At 36.5% G+C, this 23,600-nt stretch overlaps 1 protein-coding gene and 1 long non-coding RNA gene across 3 annotated transcripts in view; both read right to left on the reverse strand.

The window, feature by feature from the left end:
- Positions 1 to 734: 734 nt before the first annotated feature.
- The window catches only part of LOC144976485 (uncharacterized), a 37,085-nt gene continuing 14,219 nt past the window's right edge, over positions 735 to 23,600 (reverse strand). The window contains exons 4-9 of one of the 2 annotated variants that reach the window (XM_078920777.1): positions 20,783 to 21,458; positions 19,763 to 19,818; positions 18,217 to 18,556; positions 9,150 to 9,190; positions 6,779 to 8,547; positions 735 to 5,493 (exon numbers count right to left, since the gene is read on the reverse strand). In XM_078920777.1, coding sequence (XP_078776903.1) covers positions 7,794 to 8,547; positions 9,150 to 9,190; positions 18,217 to 18,556; positions 19,763 to 19,818; positions 20,783 to 21,458 — 1,867 coding nt within the window. In that variant the 3' untranslated portion in view covers positions 735 to 5,493; positions 6,779 to 7,793. Of the gene's footprint in view, positions 5,494 to 6,778; positions 8,548 to 9,149; positions 9,217 to 18,216; positions 18,557 to 19,762; positions 19,819 to 20,782; positions 21,459 to 23,600 lie in introns of both variants that reach the window. The other variant, XM_078920781.1, reaches the window with a different exon arrangement.
- LOC144976494 (uncharacterized) lies at positions 15,020 to 15,923 on the reverse strand. The gene is made up of 2 exons (XR_013646114.1): positions 15,826 to 15,923; positions 15,020 to 15,136 (listed from the first exon to the last, which is right to left on the reverse strand). It is a non-coding gene; the product is annotated as an uncharacterized LOC144976494 (long non-coding RNA).

Here is a 23,600-nt window from a genome sequence, read left to right on the forward strand (position 1 = left end):
CAGTACAACTGCTGAATAACAATGTCGCTTGGGGCTGGAAAATTAAGTCGTTATCCAGGGGTATTGTTATACTGGGATTTTCTAGATGGCGAAAAAAAGGGGTGTGGTGAGACCCGTGAATACGGAAGTGCGATATGTGAACCAGTGCCTGAGAGAAGACACTTCCCAACTTCGTTATAATGTGTACAGTGCAACCTCTGGATAACGACACCCCTGAACGACAACCCCTTGATAGCGACATTGACTTCTGGTCCCAAATGTTTTGCTATATGTTATTAGTAATAAAAACCCAAAAATAACGACATACATTTTAGTAAAACCCCTGTTTATCGACATCGTTATAACAATTATCTGCATTTGATGCCAATGATTAATACCCAAACATCCTCATCTCGTACTCGTACGCCTTTTCCTGTTACGACAAGTCAGAACACATGTTTACTACACTGCGTGGAATCAGCACTTGCTCACATCAAAAGAAGTTTATCAGTGGATGGTACTCTCAAGGGTCCATTAACCGTCCACGATAGCTACCTGTCTGAAGTTAGTTGAGGTTAGCTGATATCAGGCAATGCCATGTCTAATTGAGGATATTTATTGTCTTATATGTAACATGTTGGAATAGCTGGGAAAGCAGTAACAGCCTCTTTCACTTTATTATTTCATTTGAAAAATCAGTTGTTCCGCTAAACATCAGTCCACGTTTGATCTTATTGTGATTAATACCCATATTCTTTTTATTTTTTTTTTTGAGGGATGGGGTTTTTTTTTGTTTGTTTAAAAATAAATTATATCGCAATATTTAGGTCTAATTTTTATATGCTTGTAAATTTTGGTGCACTTAAAAAAGAATCTCGGTATTCAAATATCATCAGCAGTATCATATGGATTTCATTTTAATTAAAATTAAAACTAGATGTGTGCATCCATGTTATTGTGGGAATTACTGGTAATTAGTTTTCTTGCTTTATTCTTAGTTTTGTTAAATGGCGTTCAAGTACTGCTTAGTATCAAAACAAAGACAATACACAATTGAAAGCGAAAGCGAACTGAAACAAAGTTGACATCACTCGGGTCTTTGTTATTGTTTTTTTTTTGCCATCCATGATTGTGTAATTCCCACTAAACTGTATTAAGGGGAAGGTCGGCATTGAAAACCAGTGATTTATATCAAAATCATCAATTATTTATTTTATCGATATTTTGATTCTTTGGTCAATTCTTGATAATACGAAACACACTCCATGCTCAAAAACATTGTTTTAACCTGTGAAATCTGTGCTTTTATAAGGTGAGGTAAGTGTTCTATCAGTGCTTGATGGAGATAAACACGTATATTCACACCTTGGTAACACAAATGACACAGCATCGAATGCCATGAATTTTCATATCAATATGAAGATGCGTCTCTCCTTTGCTCGTCATAATCACCGTGACCTTTCTTGTGGAAAATTTCCCCTCCAAAGGGTACATTCATAAACACACTATCCAGATAGAAAAGAGTGTCATACGTTTCATTTATGTACGTAATTTCCTTATAAAGAAAGTACACGCATGAATCAGGTGTCGGCTGCTCACTCATTGGATTGCGTAAGAGTGCGTGATCTGTGCTAGCTGTGAGATTGGCTGGTGCAGTTACTAATCGGGGTCAGAGGGAGCATCCTTTTGTAAATAGTCAGTGGCTTTGTGATGTGTTGACGTTTGTATTTTACTAATATTCAAGATAACTTTTATAATTTTACCACAAACTTTGCTACTATTTCAATTTGATTATTCTTGACACTGTTGCAATGGGTAAGAAGGGGTGTTCGTTCACGTTTGCAACAATTACGTGCAGCTCAAAGTTAACAGACTGAGGACAGTGATGTTACGGTCCCTACAACTACAACAATAACAACAACAATCGCTGACCAACATTCGTCTGTGTCTACAAGAAGAAGGAAGAACTGTTTCGTTTGGAAATTACTTTGACAGAGCTTCCTGTTATAACAGAAGATGACATTCCTATTAGAATATCTACTAGTGCAATAGATGAGAAGCTCGATTTGAGTGCTAGTTCATTTTGTGAGGATGGACCCACCAATAGTGAAGACAGTGTTAGGTCTATCGTTGATTTTAGCTTTTTAGAAAACATTATGAAAGATCTGCGTTGTGGTGAGTGCAGTGGAAAACTTCTTGAAAGCAGAGTGAATGAGTCTAAGAGCAAGGGATTTTCTGTATTTGTTGAAGTTGTTTGCTCAAGTTGTAACAATGAAGTAACTCAAACTTTGCCGTCTAAAATTGAACCAACTCGTCCTCACTCCATCAACAAGTCTGTCACACTTGGTGCACTTATGTCGGGAATGGGAGCTGACAGTCTTAATTTCGTTTGTGAACACTTACGACTACCTGGAGTTCAGAAAAAAACTTTTTTGAAGTACGCAGAATCTTTCTATTCTGAGACGGAAAATATTAAAAAACATTTCCTAGGGAAGACTGTTGATATTGTTCGAGTGGAGAATGCCAAAATTCAAGGAAAGTCATTGAACTCAGACACTGTGCTTGATATCTGTGTGAGCTATGATGGTACATGGATGAAGCAGGGTCACACCTCACGTGAAGGAATAGGCTGTGTAATTGATGTGACTACTGGTCTTGTGATACGGAGCTTTTATCCTCATATTGTTAAACATGTGAAGTAACAGGGAAATGGATAATCAAAAATCAACCTGATCGCTATGAACAGTGGCTCCAAAATCACAAATTAGATTGCTCCGTCAACTATGTTGGTACATCTGGAAACATGGAAGTTGCTGCTGCCGAAACTTTATAGAGACGGTCACTGGAGTGCCACAACTTGCATTATGTCACAATTCTCTCGGGTGGTGATACAAAAGCATTTAGCAAAGTACAAAGCCTCAAACTCTATCCTGATATAACAATAAAAAAAGAATGTGTTAACCACGTTTCAAAGCGACTCAGAACGGCTCTGAGAAATTTAGTGTCAGATTGTTCTAAAAAAAGGATTACAATTAGGTGGTCATGGTTACGGGTGACTTACTAAAGACACCATTGATAAGCTTCAACGCTATTACGATTGAGTCATCAGAGGAAATGACACCCAAAACAGCTACCATGGCATCAATTCACCATTGCTACTCCACCGATGAAACCCCAAGACAACTTTTGTCCAGATGGTGAATCTTCATGGTGCTTGTTCAAAGCTGCAGCTGCAAAAGATGAAAGACCTGGTCTGCATACATCCATGCTGAGAACAAAGCTGGACTATCATTTGTTGAACAAATACTTGGAACCAATATATGAAAGGCTTTCTTCCGACGATCATTTGCGACGATGCCACATCAAACTCAAAATGCAAATGAGAGTCTGCACAGTGTCATCTGGAGCAAATGTTCAAAAGCAAAATTTGCGTCAGCTAAGAAGGTTAGATTTTCCACATTAATCTCAATTTGTGAATTCAATCACAAAGTAGTCCACTCATTAGAAACTTTCTTGGACAGTAACAAAGTTATTTCTCTGCACCTCTCATGAAAAAGAGAATGCCGAAAAGAATTTCCACTAGTTGACAACACAAAAAAGAAAAACTGACAAAACGTCGTTGATTGTGAAAAAACGCACAAACTAGGAGGGAACGAGAGATGGAAACTCTTGAGGGAGGTCCAAGCTATGCTGCTGGTGCCTTTTAAACCTAAATTGTTATAATGTAAGGATGTTTACCTGTTTATGTTGCTAACTTTGTTATCAAATTGCCATTTTTTCAAAATACGATTTTATTCCATAAAAAATTACATTTCGAAAAAAGTATTGTATGTAAATACTTGAAATTTACACCATACATTGATCTAGGTAAGACTAAGATTTTGTAACATTATTTTATAGATAAGAGTAAAAATATTTTTTTAACGACTTTTTAAAATTCCAAATTTTGATATATTTCATATGACATTTTTCAAAAATAAAATTTTAACAATATCGATTAAAAAATGTGTCAAACTGACCACGAAGTTTCGTGACGTTACATGAATACGTTTTTGACAAATGTCACTTTGAAAATATGCCAAAAATCCAAGATGGAGGATGTTTATGTCCATTTCTATGACAACCAGAAACGATTTTCAAAAATCAAATGTGCATTCATCAATGGTGGTCCTATCCAAATGTATTGAGCAACAGAAATCAATTCTTGGGTCATTATTATGGATATTTGTCTTCACTGCCAACCCTCCCCTTAACCAGACTAGAAACGTTTAAAGTTACACATAGTTATGTGTATTAGTCCAGATGGCAATGTTGTGATTTTCCTAGCCAAGCGCATAACACCTATACCCTTTGTTAACAGGAGAAATACTCATTCTAACGATTTTGGACGTGTCTTCTCTCAGGCACTGGACCGTGTATTCCACTGTCATTTATTGATGAGCCTCACCACGCCCCCTTTTTCCGCCATCTTGAAAACCAAGGAATAACGACATAATTTCCAGTCCCGGGCAATGTCGTTATCCAGGGGTTGCACTGTATTTCTCCTGTTTACAAAGGGCATACCAGTTATGCTTTCACTCTCCAATGTGTATTGTCAATGTTTTGATCGTAAACAATGCCCAAACGCCATTTAACAAAAGAAGAATAAATCAAGACAATCAAGTGCCAATGTGATAATACCGCACAAGAACACAGATGCTCACAACTAGTTTTGATTTTGAATAAAATCCATGCAATACGTTAATGAGTTTTGAATTATCAATATTTATATCTAAGTGCACCAAAATTTATAAGCACTTAAAATTAGCAGATCCACATCTTGTGAGATTAATAAAAAACAAAAATAAAACCAAACAATTCAAACAAAAACAACTAGGTATTAACCACAATAATATCAAATTTGCACTGATGTTTAGAACAGGGTGTCCAGCAAATATTTCCCCTCAAATTTACTACCTGGAAAAAAAATTTACTACCCCAAGGAATTTGAAAGAAAAATGCCTGCGCGCCAACTATCAATTACCGGGCTTTAACCAATATATATATAAAGTCACATCCAAAAATCAATAAAAGTATGCTAATAAGTAATCCATATTAAATCATCCAACAATTCAAACTTATGATTATCTTACCTCAATGTTCATATATATCCTGTTTTAAACATCATGTTTCCTGCTTCACACTCACAATAGGGAAGTATTTAGGAGTAATAGAGTAATAAATGTTTCTGCTTCACAACCACAATAGGGGAAGTGTTTAGGAGTAGTAATAGTGTAATCATTGTTTTAAAATCTAAAATGATAAACTAGTCTATATATAAAATATGTACAATGTTTTTTAATCCAATCTTGCTCCTACAGAGAGTCAAGCTCATGCTGCAGGGTCTTCAATGAGGCCTCCATTGTAGCTAGATCTTGTTTTTTGGCCTTGGCATAAAGCATTGCTTTGCACTAAGAGCTCATGGCTTTGCTTGGTCCCTCCCTTCTGCTCAGCCTCATCAGCTAGGTCATCTACCTTCCTTGTAAGCAACAAGATACGAAGTGAATAGAAAAGTGCCAGAAGACAATAGAGAATAAAAATTCCTCGCGGCGGTGGTGGGGTTTGAACCTGCGACCTTATTGGTACGACAACTCCGCCTGGCAGGTGAGAGCGCGGCCCCACCGTGTGAGCTATCCACGAACACAAAAATATTCGTTTCAAACTCAAAGTCATTACTAGATCCCTCTCTCACCTACTTCTTGAGACCGCCGATTCGTTCGTGAGGGATCTAGTAATGACTTTGAGTTTGAAACGAATATTTTTTGTGTTCGTGGATAGCTCACACGGTGGGGCCGCGCTCTCACCTGCCAGGCGGAGTTGTCGTACCAATAAGGTCGCAGGTTCAAACCCCACCACCGCCGCGAGGAATTTTTATTCTCTATTGTCTTCTGGCACTTTTCTATTCACTTCGTATCTTGTTGTTGCCAACATGGGTGCCTGCTCCACTCACTTTTCTGAATTAAAATTCACCCCATACACCGGAGCATACTCAATGTCTCAATCGTTTCTATGTTATATGTTTGTGTTGAGAATGTTGGCTATTAAGCTTGACTGCTGGTCGAAGTTGTTCGCGATGGTGGTGTACGAACGAATCGGCGGTCTCAAGAAGTAGGTGAGAGAGGGATCTAGTAATGACTTTGAGTTTGAAACGAATATTTTTGTGTTCGTGGATAGCTCACACGGTGGGGCCGCGCTCTCACCTGCCAGGCGGAGTTGTCGTACCAATAAGGTCGCAGGTTCAAACCCCACCACCGCCGCGAGGAATTTTTATTCTCTATTGTCTTCTGGCACTTTTCTATTCACTTCGTATCTTGTTGTTGCCAACATGGGTGCCTGCTCCACTCACTTTTCTGAATTAAAATTCACCCCATACACCGGAGCATACTCAATGTCTCAATCGTTTCTATGTTATATGTTTGTGTTGAGAATGTTGGCTATTAAGCTTGACTGCTGGTCGAAGTTGTTCGCGATGGTGGTGTACGAACGAATCGGCGGTCTCAAGAAGTAGGTGAGAGAGGGATCTAGTAATAACTTTGAGTTTGAAACGAATATTTTTGTGTTCGTGGATAGCTCACACGGTGGGGCCGCGCTCTCACCTGCCAGGCGGAGTTGTCGTACCAATAAGGTCGCAGGTTCAAACCCCACCACCGCCGCGAGGAATTTTTATTCTCTATTGTCTTCTGGCACTTTTCTATTCACTTCGTATCTTGTTGTTGCCAACATGGGTGCCTGCTCCACTCACTTTTCTGAATTAATCTACCTTCCTTGTAAGCATGTCTATGTCTATTTCTAGTTTTCTTTTCGTTGAGGTCACCTCTTTCACTTCCTCATGTTTCCTTTTCTTAGCACTAACTTCCAGACAATTTGCTTTTTCTTCTGATTTTACTACCTTTGGTCAAATTTTTACAACCTTGGGTGCAAATTTACGACCTTTACGTCCATGATGCTAAATTTACGACTTTTTTACGACTTTACGACCTTGCTGGACACCTTGTTAGAACAACAACTGATTTTTCAAATGAAAATAATAAAGAGATAGAGGCTCTTAATTTTTCCCCGCTATTCCAACATATTTTCAGACCATAAATATCCATAACTGCCCCCATTGGACACAGCACTGCGTGATACCACTTAACCTCCACTCACCTCAGACACGTAGCTAACACTAACACTAACAGGGAAGGTTAATGGTTCCATCCCCTTCTTTTGCTGCTGTTCCATGTGAATTAATGCTGATTTGACACAATGCAATAGGGCGGTAACTTAGCAATCTCATTGGGAGGAAATAAAAGCGTTTCTTATTGGTTAGAGTACGAAATGAAGATGGTCGGGTATAAAGCATCAGTATCAAATGCTGATTATTGTTATAACAATGTCACTAAACAGGGGTTTTACTAAAATGTCGCTATTTTGGGTTTTTTATTACTAATAATATTAGACCGAAAGAATCAGGGTCTGGGGGCCAATGTCATTATCTGGGGATTGGCGCTAATCAGAGGTTATAATCAATTGAAGTGTGTATTTTTTGGATTGACATAATAAAATAATCAAACTTTTCATCTAAAAAGTGTATCAACAAGGAATCGGATAACTAAAAAGTAATCTATTCCTCTACACCTGGAAAGACATTTTTACAGTGGTAGTGACGATGACTTTCCATTCCCCACAAAACAAATGAATCCAAGACCATTTTCACCCTCCTGACTGGGATATTATACAATTCTTAACTTTTCCCAGGCAGATTTCTGATTGGAAACCTTATTACATTTGAATTATTATAATTTTTGTGTACTCTGCTTCACTGTCCATATTGTCTTATAGTTCACGTTCACAGATTTTTCACACTTATAACCATGTGCTAGTATTCTATGTTTCCTTAAAGAGGAGGAAGAGCGAAAAAAAACTCTTGAGCAGTCAGGACATGAATAAGGATATTCGTTCGTGTGAGTGACCAAATGAGCCCTGTAACGTGATCGATAGTAAAATGTTTTTGAACATTGAGCACATTTGTAATTTCTAATTCTCAAATGAAATGAGTTTTTGTGATATTGCAGGTTTTCCCTTCTGTTGAAAGATTGCCCACATATGTCACAAAGATATTCTTCAAGGCGCAAACAGCTTTTCATGTGACGTTTCACATACTGTGAAAGGCGGAATGCTTTTCCACAATGTCTACAGGAATATTGTTTCTGTTGATCCTTTTCCTTATGACAGGCATTCACATGGTTCTCAATTAAGTTGTATTTGTTACTGTTGAAAGTGCACCCAGAATGATTGCATTTAAATGGCCTGGGCTGATTATGTTCTTTTATGCTATGCCTACAGAGATCATTTGTTGACTTAGCCTGAAAAGAACACTCATTGCACACAAGGAATGAATTTTGAAGATGAACAGAGTAACGATGATTGGTCAGTCTCCTCTTTTCATAAAATATTAGTTGACAATCCTCACAGGAAAAACTTGGGTGGTTGTTCACGTGGTGATTGTAATCTTCGATGTCATTAAATTTGTAAGAACACTTTTGGCATCTATAAATGAAAAAGAGAAATATTCATGAATTCTTAATAAGACAATAAATGGCATGACATTTTCCTCAACTTAAAAACATATTTATCTGCCCTTCATCTAACATACTGTAAAAGACATGCATGTAGTTTTATTTTTACAACAATGCCCCTCACTCTCTCAATCTGTCTGAGCACAAGAAATAATTTTAATTGGTTTGATTAAGTGGTAAAAGGAAGCAGTTTGTCATCAAGCCTTCACTGCTAATTTCACATTCTGGGTTGCTAAGTTCTCGTACCAGTCAAATTGTGGGACATCTTTGAGGTGACATCAAGACAGACCAAGGGGCGGTGATATCATAACATAATAATGACATAATTGGCATGAAAAAAATGGAATACAGTACGGGACTCGGTTACAACAATGATTTTTGGGAAGGACAAATACAACAAGAAAGAAAGAAAGAAAAAAATAAAAACAACAAAATGTTTTTAAAAAGAAAAAAAAAAAAACAAACAAAAAAACAATTAAAAATTCCAAAAAAAAAAAAAAAGAAAAGAAAAGAAAAGAAAAAGAAAAAGAAAAAGCTGGAAAGTTTTAAAGAGTAATGATATAAATGACTTACTTTAGAGCTTCCAAGTCATCTTTCTTTGCTTTATTGGTATCCTACATGATTAAAAAAATTAAAGAAACTGAAGAAAAAAATAACAAAAAATAATGATCATATGAAAATAGGGAGAACATAAAAAGTCATTTCTTTTCAATAAAAAGTCATACTCTTGCCAATTCCAGCCGCTTAATTAGGACGGCCTGCCGCTTAATGGGGACAATATCTGATGATGACTGACCCATCAAAGAGCTTTTCGTTGTCTTCAATCATTTAAAATGATGCTTTAAAAAATGCAAATTAGTCTAACAGGATGGTCAACCAAGTGTGTGGTTGTACAGTTCATCACAGAGGCAAAGACGCCAACTTTAATTTGACTCACAGGAATTTCAGACACCACTCGGAGGAATTTCAATGCCGAAAGATGAATTTCTGCACACAAGAAAAGGGAATTGGGATGGAATTTAGCATTGGGTTTACATAATGTATAGTTCTAAATAGATAACTGATTAGAACTATTTTAAGATATATATACACAATGCCAAATACAACCCCAAAGTTTCCTTATTTCAAATGAAGTAAAGCTCCGAAACCCAATGGTAGTGGTAGTGATTGTAGTACTGGTGGTAGTGATGATGATGTGGTGTTGGTGGTTGTAGTTGTGGCGGTGGTGATGATGTGATGTGATAGTGGTTGTTGTAGTAGCAGTGGTAGTTCTGGATGTGGTGGTGGTGGTGGTTGTAGTAGTGTAGCATTGTTGGCAGTGATTATTATTATGTGGTGGTGGTGGTTATAGTGGTAGTGGTACTGATGATGATGTGGTGGTGGTTGTAGTAGTAGTGGTAATAATGATGTGGTGACAGTGGTGGTTGAAGTAGTTGAGGTAGTGATGATGATTTGGTGGTGGCGGTTGTAATAGCAGTGGTCGTGATAATGATGTAGTGGTGGTGGTGGTGGTGGTTGTAGTAGTAGTGGTAGTGATGATGCGGTGGTGGTTGTAGTAGTATAATAGTGGTTGTAGTAACAGTATTAGTGATGATGAAGATGTGATAGTGGTTGTTGTTGTAGTAGTGGTAGTGATGATGATATAGTGGTGGTGGTGTAGTAGTAGTGGTAATAATGATGTGGTGACAGTGGTGGTTGAAGTAGTTGAGGTAGTGATGATGATTTGGTGGTGGTGGTTGAAAAGAGCAGAAAGCTGAAGTTTTAGAGTATGTAGTAAGATATAGAGTGAAGCATTCTGTGGTTGGTTCTATAGATATAAATGAATTAAGAGTCTGTAAGAAAAAGTCAAATATGATATGAAATAGTGAAATAAAGTGGTTTCTTTTATAGTATTGAATGATATAATTAGGACGTGCGTGTTAAGTAGTATTACTGATGATGAATAGAAGGATTTCGTTGTAATATTAGGGGTCGTTAAATGAAATTAGTTAGTGGTATGTGTGTTGTAAGTATACAGATGGCAAGACGTTTTTGATAGTTAGTGTGATGGTGGTTGAGAAAGTAATTTTGACTAGAAATGGGTAATTGGTGGATTAGTTAGTAAGTATAGTAAGGTAACTGATATGATAGTTGTGTGTATTAAATGCAATCCCGTAAGATATTATTGTTGAAGGTTAGTAAAAGTAGTGGATGAGTGTGTGGTAGTAATGAGTGGTAGTGATGAGATGTGGTGTGTGGTGTGTAGTATGTGGTGTGATGATGATGTGTAGTGGTTGTTGTAGTAGCAGTGAGTGTGATGATGTGGTAGGTGTGTAGTAGTAGTAGCAGTAGTATATGATATGTGTGGTGGTGGTGTACTAGTGTAGTAGTGGTAACGATATGATGTGGTGGATGGTGGTTTGTGTACATATGTTGTGACGATGTGTGTGGTTGAAGTAGTGGGGTAGTGATGATGATGGGTGTGGTTGTGTAATAGAGTGGTTGTGATAATGAGTGGTGGTGGTGGTTGTAGTAGTAGTGGTATGATGATGGTGGTGTGGTGTTGTAGTAGTGTATATGATAGTGGTGGATGGTGTTGTAGTAGTATTAGTGATAATGTGTGTGTGGTTGTGTTGTATAGTAGTGGTAGTGATGATGATGTAGTGGTGGTGTTGAGTAGTAGTGGTAGATATGATGGTGAGTGGGGGTGGTAGTTGAGTGGATGCGTAATGATTGTGGTGGTGGTTGTATAGCAGTGGTAGTGAATGATGTGGTGGTGGTGTGTTGTAGTAGTAGTGGTAATGATGATGTTGGTGGTGGTTGTAGTAGTATAGTGGAGTGAGATGATGGTGGTGGTTGTAGTAAAGTATAGTCGAGATGAAGATGTGATAGTGGTGGTTGTAGTAGTAAGGTAGTGACGATGTGATGCTGGTGGTTGTAGTAGTAGTATGTGTAGTGATGATAGATAGATGTGGTATTGGTGTGTTGTAGTAGTGGTGTAGTGATGATGATGGTGGTGTGGTGGTTGTAGTAAAATGGTAGTGATAATGTGGTGTGTGGTTGTAGTAGTAAGTAGTATGATGATGTGGTGTGGTGGTTGTAGTAGTAGTGGTAGTGATGATGTGGTGGTGGTGGTTGTACTAGTAGTGGTAGTGATGATGATAATGTGGTAGTGGTGGTTGCAGTAGTAGTGGTAGTGATGATGATGTGGTGGTGGTGGTTGTAGTAGTAATGGTAGTGATAATGTGGTGTCGTGGTTGTAGTAGTAGTAGTAATGATGATGTGGCGGTGGTGGTTGTAGTAGTAGTGGTAGTGATGATGTGGTGGTGGTGGTTGTACTAGTAGTGGTAGTGATGTTGATGTTGTAGTGGTGGTTGTAGTAGTTTGTGGTAGTTGCTAGTGGATGGTGATGTGTGTGTGGTTGGTGTAGTGGTAATGATTGTGGTGGTGGTTGTAGTAGTAGTGGGTAGGTGGATGGTATGATGGTGATGGTGGTGGTGTTGGTTAGTAGTAGTGGTAATGGTGTGTGGTAGTGTAGGTTGTGTAGTAGTGGTAGGTTGTAGTAGTAGTGGTAGAGATGATGTGGTGGTGGTTGTTGTAGTAGTAGTGGTAATGATGATGTGGTGGTGGTGGTTGTAGTAGTAGTGGTAGTGATGATGATGTGGTGGTGGTTGTAGTAGTAGAGGTCGTGATGATGATGCGGTAGTGGTGGTTGTAGTAGTACAGGTAGTGACGATGTGATGCTGGTGGTTGTAGTAGTAGTGGTAGTGATGATGATGTGGTTGTGGTGGTTGCAGTAGTAGTGGTAGTGATGATGATGTGGTGGTGGTGCTTGTAGTAGTAATGGTAGTGATAATGTGGTGTCGTGGTTGTAGTAGTAGTTGTAGTGATGATGATGTGGTGGTGGTGGTTGTAGTAGTAGTGTTAGTGATGCTGTGATGGTGGTGGTTGTAATAGTGATGGTCGTTGTGGCAGTGGTAGTGATGATGATGTGGTGGTGGTGGTGGTTGCAGTAGTAGTTGTGGTACTGATGATGATGTGGTGGTGGTGGTGGTGGTGGTGGTTGTAGTAGTAGTGGTAGTGATGATAATGTGGTAATGGTTGCAGTAGTAGTGGTAGTGATGATGGTTGTAATACTAGTGGTAGTGATGATGGTTGTAATACTAGTGGCAGTGATGATGATGTGGTGGTTGGAGGGGGTGGGGGGGGGGGTATCCTTAGAACAACTTGACCTCACCGGAATTTGACGGAAGTTGCCCGGAACCCGGAGTTTTTTCAGGTGAAACTGGAGTTTTGGCATCACTGCATGTGAACTATCCATGAACCCAAAAAAATTTGTATCAAACTCAGGTCATTCATTACTAGAGCTCTCTCTCACCGACTACTGGAGACTGCGGGTCCAACACACAACCACCGCGAAGTTAGCTGGCCAGCAATTAAGCTTAATATTAATAGCCAATATTCTCAACACAATCATATAAAACATAGAAACAATTGAGACATTGAGTATGCTTCGGTATATGAGGTGAATCTTTAATTCAGAAAAGTGAGTGGAGCAGGCACTTATGTTGGTAACAACACAATGATGAAGTGAGTAGAAAAGTGCCAGAAGACAATAGAGAAAAAAGTAATCGGTGAGAGAGAGAGAGAGCTCTTGTAATGAATGACCTGAGTTTGATACAAATTTTTTTGGGTTTGTGGATAGCTCATACGGTAGAGTCACGCTCTCACCGGCCAGGCGGAGTTGTACCAATAAGGTCGCAGGTTCAAACCCCATCATCGCCGCGAAAATTTTTTATTCTCTATTGTCTTCTGGCACTTTCTACCCACTTCATATATTGTAGTAGTAGTAGTAGTAGTAGTAGTAGTAGTAGTAGTAGTAGTAGTAGTAGTAGTAGTAATAGTAGTAGTAGTGATGATGATGATGATGATGATGTGGTGTTGGTGGTTGTAGTAGTAGTGGTAGTGATGATGTGGTTGTGGTGGTGGTTGTAGTAGTAGTGGTGGTGGTAGTGATGATGATGTGGTAGGGGTGGTTGTAGTAGTAGTAGTTGTAGTGATGATGTGGTGGTTGTGCTTGCAGTAATAGTGGTAATGATGATGGTCTGATGGTGGTGGTGGTTGAAGTAGTAGTGGTAGTGATGATGGTTGTATTAGTAGTGGTCGTGATGATGTGGTGGTGGTGGTTGTAGTAATAGTGGTCGTGATGATGTGGTGGTGGTGGTTGTGGTGGTAGTGATGATGATGTGGTAGCGGTGGTTATAGTAATACAGTCCACTCCGGATAATCGCAACACCTTGGGATCCGTGAAAATGTTGCGATTAACCGAAGTTGAAATTAACTGAAGTTGAGTTTCCACAGTCCATTATCATAACATTTTACACATATTATATAGTAAATTCAAACCAGTTGTTGTAAACATTGTTCTTAGTCCACCCCATACTGAGCAATATGATTGAAATAACAACCATATGGCAGCCCTATATATATTTTTTCAAGAAAAAGCAGCATTGATGCATGTTGACATCTTATTCGGATTTGATTAACTTTCACACTTTTGTTCTCAACACCTTTAAGAGTCAAAGAGATCAACCGTGATGAGAGACTATAAGCTGTCACCAAACTCATTAGTCACAAAGCACAATTGTCAATCCCAAAACAAAGAACATCTCTTTACAACTGTCATTGTCTACCTGTTGTAAAAACTATACCCAGCCCCCTTGCCTCCTATTAAATGGCCACAGGTGACATTACGAACCTATACTGCAAAGCCCCACCCTCTTTTGTCTATAATAGAGTGGTGACACACTAATGTAACATTAAATCCCGTTCACTCTCGTAGGTAGTCCAAACTGAATTTTTTTTTTGCAAGAAACACACCCATTCAATGTTTTTCTTGTAGAACTTTTTATTCTGATTACTATGATATTTGATTTGTCTTCCTAGGTCAAAAACTAAAAAAGTTATGGCAATTTGAAAATCATGGATTTTGGGCCGAAAACGGGAAAAGTTAAAAATACTAAATTTCCCAAGTTTGGGGTACCCCAAAATCATTATTACTATAGATACAGATCTAAAATCGCTTGTGGTTACAAATATGATGGCATAGAATAAGCCCAATTTTTTTGGGAAGGCTATTTAGCATAGTTTTACCACAATAACTTTTCAAAGTTCAGAAAAATCACAGAAAAGCAGTTTCCAAAAAGTTGCCGAAACATGCGAAAAAGACGCAACTTCAAACTGTCGTAACTTTTTTGTTTGTTGACATAGGATGACATATTATATATCAAATTAATCAGGTTTTAAAGCTCTATCTGAATGGTGTGATATTAAGTTCTGTAAGATCATTATCAGTAACTCAAGAGAGGAAAAAGGTTGCCAAGTTTAAGAATTTGGACAAAAGTACCCAGACCCAGTGGTGGCCGAGAAGCTATTTTCTCAAATAATATGGAACAAGACATGTCTTAATAGCTAAAACCAAGGTTTATTTATCATTCTATGCAGGACGGATGGTAAGGTTGCCCGTCTCCCCTTTCCCACAGCCAGGAATGTCCTTTTAAGGGACCTGTACTGGTCATCATCTGTTTAAAACAAAGTAAAGTAAAAGCAAAATTAATGTTTTTCATATGTTTAGGAAAAATGAGGACATTTTAAATTTAAACCGATATTCTCTTATTTTTTCACTTTTGGAATTTTGTTTCTTCCTTTTAAAAAAAAACTCACTCCAATAAAAAACATAAATTAAAAAAAAAAATCTCAGCAAAACAGAATATCCTTCTAAAGTCAATGAAAAGAAAAAAAATAATGTTTATAAAGAGTCAACTATAAAAAATGAATAAGTCATATTTATTTACATTATTGTGAAGTAGTAAACAACTCACAAATGGAAATATATAATCTAGCCAAGGAAAATAATTCTCTACCTCCAGGTCTGTCTATCACTACTATCATCGATGTCCGCCATCTTGGATTTTCTTAGATATTTGTAAGGGTTGTAAAAATCGTTCTTGTGGCTTAAAATTAATTGCCAGTAACACAAAATTAATTTATTTAATAAATATAATGCTTGAAGAAAGCAAATTACTGTATCACAGCTTATTCTGAAAATCAGAAATAAATAGGCTCTTCATTTTCTGAGACGGACCCAGAGTTCAGCCATTTTGAGAAGATGGGTTTGAGGACGATGTTGGATAAAACAATAAAATAAACAAATTTAAACTTAATACCTCTTAATTTATGATATTAATAAGTGAATTATATATTTATTTACCTGTCAGAACCTTGTATCGAGAAATTTCGAACGGTAGCGTTGATTCAGGCGAGATTTATTTGTTAGCCATTGGAGACGTCTGATACTGCTGCTGGCCGGTGGGAAAAAGAATTTCATTCATAAAGTGATGCGTTGTTTCGGTTTAAGCATTCTGCGCCGTTGGACATTTTTTAGTGTTGTTTTCGTATTTATAAAAAGGAAAAATACGGCTTTCCAAAAATACCAAATAGAACTTGATCATAATGAAAATTAGCCTTGAAAAGTTATAAAAAATGCGATATTTTCAAAACCAAAAATAAGAACTACTACTATTTGGTACCAAAATAATCGGCCCTCTTTTACGTGTCTTATGAAACCAGTTTGGGCGAGATTGAACGAACGGCGCAGTTTGCCTGGCTATTTACGTTGAGGCGGTATGATTTTTTTTTTTCGGCGAGCGATAAAAAACGGCTCAAGTGACTATTTTCGTTATCAAAGCACAAAGTCAGTTTTTTGTGCATGCTAAAACCAAATATATCATTGGAAAGATCAAAGATTGATCTTTTTATTGATATATATATCATTGCATTTACAATGAAAATACGTGGTGAAGATTAAGTGGGAACTTGATGGAAATCAGCTCATTTTACGTCCAGAACCCGTTATCGGGGCAGTTTGGACTACCTACTGTCACGATTTCTTCCATGATGAAATTTAATCAAGATATTTTGTTTGATTGATTTCATGAATTTACCACTTGTTAAGGGTGTAAATTTGTTGCGATTAACTGAAGTTTGTTGCAATTATCCAGTGACTTTTACATAGAATTAATTCTGTTTCTTGGGAAATGTTGCGATTTTACCGAGTGAACTTTAGTAGTAATTGTAGTGATGATGATGTGGTGGTGCTTGCAGTAGTAGTGGTAATGATGATGGTCTGGTAGTGGTGGTGGTGGTTGAAGTAGTAGTGGTAGTGATGATGATGTGGTGATGATGGTTGTATTAGTAGTGGTCGTGATGATGATGTGGTGGTTGTAGTAGTAGTGGTAGTGATGATGATGTAGTGGCGATGGTGGTTGTAGTTGTAGCTGTAGTGTGATGATATAGTATTTATGATGGTAGTTGTAGTAGTGTTAGTTAATATGTGATATTGGATGTAGTAGTAGTAGTGGTGGTAGTGATGATTATGTGGTGGTGGTGGTGGTTGTAGCAGTCGTTGTAGTGATGATAATATGATGGTGGTGGTTGTAGTAGTAGTGGTAGTGATGATGATGTGGTGGTGGTGGTGGTGGTGCAGTAGTGGTAGTGATAATGATGTGGTGTTGGTGGTTGTAGTAGTAGTGGTAGTGATGATGTGGTGGTGGTGGCTGTAGCAGTGGTAGTAATGATGATGTGGTGTTCATGGTTGTAGTAGTAGTGGTAGTGATGATATGGTAATGGTGGTTGCAGTAGCAGTGGCTGTGATGATGATGTGGCAGTTGGAAGGGGCTGGGGTCCTCTTGGAACAATTTGACCTCAACGGAATTTGACATTAGTTGCCCGTAACCCACAATGTTTTGCTCCAGATTGGATTTTTTTCTAGTGAAACCAGAGTTTTGGCGTCATTGCAGAGTGTGAACAGGGCAGAGTAACAGCAGTATGGTATCTGCTTCATACCAGAAATATACCTAGTTCGAATATTCACCGCGTGATATGGCCTGAAGCAAGCAACTTCTCTCTAGCTCAATTAGCGGTGATGAACTACAGCTGACACCTGGGTTATTCCAGTCTTTCCTTGGAATAAATCTAAAGACATATCTCCGCTTGAGGATGAATAAAGAGAACCTTATTATGTATTTACATTATCAATATGTTGGGGGAGATAACTATATACATGACATACAAGGGGTTGGTGTGTGTGTGTGCTTTCAGAACATTCATTTACTGCTGTGCCAACCATTATTAAATCATGGTCCGTGACATCGAAATTGGAACGAATCGTGAAGTGATAAGAGTAAACAAAGTGTGTATCATCTTGTATACACACACCTGCAGTGTAGATAGATACATACATAATTGACTGTCAATTTCACAGTAAATCATAAGTGGCCGAAATCACTGGTTGGATTTTTAAATAAGATTTTAATTAATATTTTTTTACGTTGGCTGGGTGAAAATAGTTCGAGGTAAAAATTAGTTTGAGGAAGGAAAGGAATGATAACAAAGAATAATAAGGAAAAAATTTGGGACATTCGAATTAGTTCAAGGAAACTGTGTGTACAAGGAAACCGTGCTGGAGTGTACAGATAACTGAATAAACTGTCTTAGCATGAGCATTTCACATAGAGGGAATAATTCAGATATAGAGAAATTATAAAAATGTACAAAAAATCCCAAGTTAAATTATAAACAAGCCCATGCAGTGATTACTCACAATAACTTTGTCTTTCTTGTGTGTTTTATCCATATGCCTTTCCAACCTGTGATACCTATGACTTCGGTACAAGCAATCTGCATATTTGCATGAAAATGGCTTGGGCTGCTTATGTTCTTTCTGGCTGTGAGAACACAATTCATCTGATGAAGAAGCCTGGAAGGGACACTCACTACATATCAGATGAATGCTTTCAAAATGCATTGAAAGATGATGACGTGACAGTTTATCTTTTGTAAAAAACATTTCAGGACATTCCTGACAGGAAAATATGGGATGGTTGTTGACATGGTCATTATATTTTTCAGAGTCATCAAATTTGCAAGGACACTTCTGGCATCTGTGAGTTGGCAAATGTAAAAAAGTGGAAGCAAAAGAAAGAAAACAAAAGTTAATTGTGTCAAAAAGTGACAATTGATACACAGCTGAGCACTGCCACTGTATTTGTGATAGAAACAAAGAGGTCCTGAGAACAGAAGGCATAAGTAGACCAATAAAACTGGAGTCTATTCTAATGAATCAATTTCATTGTTCTTTGGGTTTGTTTTGTTTCTTGTTTTTTTTTTTTTTTTGGGGGGGGGGGGGGGGGGGGGGGTTGTGTGTTGGTTTGTTTCGTTTTTTGTTTTGTTTTAAGGGCTCTTATGGCGCTTGCAACACTTTAATTATCATTTCAGCGCCAAAATAAAGTTCTATTTACCAGATCTCATAATATTGGTTACTCAAAGCTTGGTGAACAGATGCAAGAAAAGGAAATATTAAAACACAGAATCAAATGTAGTCCATTTGCATATGATCTATTAATGAATGACCTACCAGGCAGTAAAATAATCTTTGGTGTTGATAATATCAATACTTTATATTGTCAAATTTGAAAATAAAAGGGAAAATTCTTGAGAAAAAAAGAATTCTCACTACAGAAGATGTCTCTAAGGCCAAGATATACTTTATGTCATGGGTGGAATGGATTTCATTTTTCTATAAAGCGTCACCTGTTCCCCCTTTCATCTGAGACAGACGTTAAATCTGAGGGCTCCTTGTGCCAAGCAGTTTCTTTGTCCAAAAGTATTGTGCATAAACTTAAAAACGCTCCTTTTACACCAGAAAAAAATAAAAAAGAGCATGGGTATCAGGAAAAATGAAAATGGCAGGCCTCACCTGGGAGGCTACAAAGAAGATGGCCAAGGACGGAAATAGATGGCAGACGCTTGTAGAGGCCCTATGTTCCATAAGGAGCGAAGAGAATTAAGTCAAATTTAAAGTGTCATGGGATAAGTGCTTTATACTTGAAATCGATATCAATATCTGAGTATAATAATAAACACTTCAACTAATAACCCAGTAATGTTGTCATCTGAAACACGGGTTATTAGACGATGTCAAATATACAACATGTAATTCTTTCAATGAAAATTTGAAAATTGGCAATCAAAATGCAGCTTTTAGTTTCTATTTATTTTAAAGACTGCTGTATCTTTTAAAACTTGCAATGTGCCATAGATTAGATCTAGACTAGATCTTTTTTTTTAGTTTAAACCATTAAAACTACCTCATTGTACTTGATCCATCATCCGCTACCTCCGAAGGATCTAAGACATTGTCAGTCTGTGGGAAAAAAATGTAGCTGTATATGATAATCAATCCAATTAAAATGAAAAGTGTGCAAAATGATTTACCTCAAGCATTAGCTGAAGTTGATAATCATTTGTTCCATTCCTTTTATTTTCAAGGGACTTGCAATCCAGAGTTTATGAAACACAAACAAATTTCTAATTAAAAAAAAAAGAAAAGTGACAAAACTAAACTTTGAGATATAAAGTCAATTGATATGGCTTTCTCTTAACTTTTAATGGTGAATGGTGAAGTGTGTTTATCTTTTTTTTAAAAAAATGTAATCCATCAGAGCCAATCCGATTTCAATAGTATGAAACAGACAATGGCAGTTACTTGCTTGGATAGGACAATGATCTATTGCAAAGTAATTTCTATCAGGACTAACAGACCCATAACAAAGGTAATTATTTCTTTCCATACAAATAATCTTAAAGATCTAACATTAACCTAAGCTATGGTGGGTAGGCAGTGGGCAAAATAAGAATATATATATATATATATATATATATATATATATATATATATATATATATATATATATATATATATATATATATATATATATATATATATATATATATATATATTTTGCCTATGGTGCAGTAAGAAATTGATAACATCTGGAATTTCAAGAACAAAGGTGAGCGATTCAATCACTACAATCGTAGATGAAAAATAAAATCATAAAAATATAATGCTCTTTTATATCCACAAGGGGTATTTATTTAGGGTCTAGAGACATGCTAATGGTGAATGGTGTTACAGTCACTGATTGACAAGGTCAAAGATCCACGAGTGCAAACCATAAAATGTAAAAAGTAAAGAGTGTCAGTGTCAGAGAAGATAAGAAGAGTCTATTTTTATCTCTCCAATCCTTAATCACTCAAAGCAAAGCAAATGGATAAATTTAAAAATGTGTGAATCAAAACAATGACAAAAATTAAAAAGCTCCTACCTTCACACCATCTGAGACCTGCTTTCTCTTCTTCTTAGATCTGGACCTTTCGCTTTGATCAGATCGTACACTAGTGTTATGAATTTCAGCACGTTCTTTGGATGATTGCCAATTCTCAAAAGTCGGTTTTCCTTGTACCTTCAACATTAACTTTCTCTTTTTCCCGACTTTGCATTCCTCACCAAATGTTTCATTATAATTTCCACTGTTTTCAATTTCAATGGTTTCCTTTTCTACATCAATGAGGTTTTTTTCATTCAACAAGTTAATGTCCATATTGTCAATAGAATCAATCTCATTATTATTGAATGCACTAGTTGTCATCTCATTTTCATTATTTTTAGAAACATTACAAACTGTAAGGGGGATATCCTTACCATTAATCAAGCCTTCCCGTTCATTAGATGGTGTGAGAACACGAGGTAGATTAATCATTTCTACAATGACTGAAGGATCTGTACTGTTGTTGTTTTTGTGTGACAACTGAGGTTTCACATCTGGAGACACGAGTTCTTCACAGAATCTACTTCTAATATTTCCATCGCCAATGACAACATTAAAATTATTTGAACTAGCAAAATCATCCTTTTTGTGTGCCTCTTCTTTAATGGTTTGTTTTTCTTCCTGAGACATCGTTTGTTCAATAGCAAAAACAAGATTTTCTATTCCAAGCCACCTGCAAAATGATGATAAATATATTGGGGAGTAATATTCAATTTCAACAAAAATTACAATTGCTTGCAATTACTTATGGTATAAAATATCACTGATTTGTCATCAATGTGTGACAGAAATAACGAAATTTATGAGACAGATATTGAAATACCAGCTGACAATGTTTTAAATAAATTATTAAATCTGAACGCATCTAAAGGCATGGGTTTTGATAATCTTCATCCTTATTATATAAAGGCTGTGGCTTCTGAACTATGTCTTCTACTTTCATTTTTGTACAATAAAACAAATTCCAAATGACTGGAAAATAGCAAATGCCACGGCTATTCATTAAAAAGGAAACAGATCAGATGTAAACAACTACAGGCTCATAGTTTAACATGTGTATTATGTAAATTGCTTGAATCTATAATTAAGAATTATGTGATGGATTATCTTGAATCAAATAAGATGTTAAATAATTCTCAACATGGATTTGGAAATAACAGGTCATGTGTAACACAGTTACTACAAGTTATGGAGAATTAGAAGTTATGGAGAATTTTACAATACTAATTGATGATAAGAACGATATTGATATTGTATATCGAAAACTTTTGACACTGTACCACATGAGAGATTATTTATAAAGCTGAAGGCATATGCACTGTTGGGAATATATTTTCCTGGATTAAAACGTTTCTAAGAGGCTGTATGCAGGGAGTGAAGATACCAGACGAGCTGTCTGCTTTCAATGAAAAGTGGTGTTTCCCAAGGTAGAGTACTGGGTCCCCTTCTATATATAGTGTATATAAATGATTTAGCTGTTGTTATTGACTGTACATGTAAACTTTTCGCTGTACCATTTTACAGAATGATTTTTACTCGCTTTTTCAATGGAGTAAAAAATGGAAATTAAATATTAACATTGAAAAATGTAAAGTTTTGTATATTGGTAGAAATAATTCAATGAATATATGTCTTGTCGAGGAAATTGGAACAAAGATTTTATCTGCCACTGACACACACAAAGATTTGGGAGTAATTTTTTATTATCTAATTTTTATGCTCACATCCGTAATGTTATCAATAACACTACAAGAATCATTGGACTCAAATTAAGTTTTGTGTACATGGATACGGAAATGTTCACAACTTAATAAAAGTCAGTCATTAGACTTCTCTTAGAACATGTGCATTGCATATGGAACCCTTTCTTAGAAAGACAGTCAATACTTTTGGAAAATGTCCAATGATGAGCTACAAGATTGCTCACTGAACAAGCAGATACGCCCTACCGAAAAAGATTAATGGTTTTTTAAACTTCTGACATTAAAGTATAGAAAAAAACAAGGGGACCTTATCCAATTGAATAAACCAGTTCATGGTATAGATAATATTGTTTACAAAGATGTTTTTACTTATTCGTGAATAATGTTCATGCGAGGTAATGACTTTGAAATATTTATTACCAGATGCAATTAATCCATTCGCCAACATTCATTTATTTCAAGAAAAGTAAAAACATGGAATAGTCTAAATGACAATACAAAAAATGCAGGAACTATTAAAATGTGATATTGTACTCTTTAAAATATGACTTTGATTGTTAATGATAATTTCTTATGATGGTTAATATGTCTGTGAGTGTCACCATGATCGATGAAATCTCTTCATCTTTTTAGACTTTTCTCCATTTCTAATCATATTTCATGCACCACTTTTTCATTCAACAAATCATTAACCTGAAATTAATTTTTCTTTCAGCTGAAATGTATTTCTTTTGTATCTTACAGACAGCATTAAGAACTTATTTTAAACACACCAGCAGTATCCAAAACTTGTTTAAAATTCAATTTAAAAAAAAAAATTAATCTTAATCTCTTGCAGTTTGAAATAATAATTTTAAAATCCTAAAATAAAGAAAGAAAGAAAGAAAGAAAGAAAGAGAGAGAACAACTGAAATGATTGATTACACAAGTACCCTAGAGAGCCAAAAATGATACCAAAAATAAAAATTAAACGAGTAAAAAGCCCATTATGAATAGAAATAAGACAGTGAGGTATCATGACCATTATCGATATAATTAGTATAAACTGTGTAAAGAAACTTAATCAAAAAATATAATTCACTTGATTTCTCTTTACCCTACAATGTTTTCAG

The sequence above is a fragment of the Berghia stephanieae genome, chromosome 1, assembly GCF_034508935.2.
Source record: "Berghia stephanieae isolate SIO BIC M18660-M18661 chromosome 1, UCSD_Bste_1.3, whole genome shotgun sequence".
In the NCBI taxonomy this organism is placed as follows: Eukaryota; Metazoa; Mollusca; class Gastropoda; order Nudibranchia; family Aeolidiidae; genus Berghia; species Berghia stephanieae.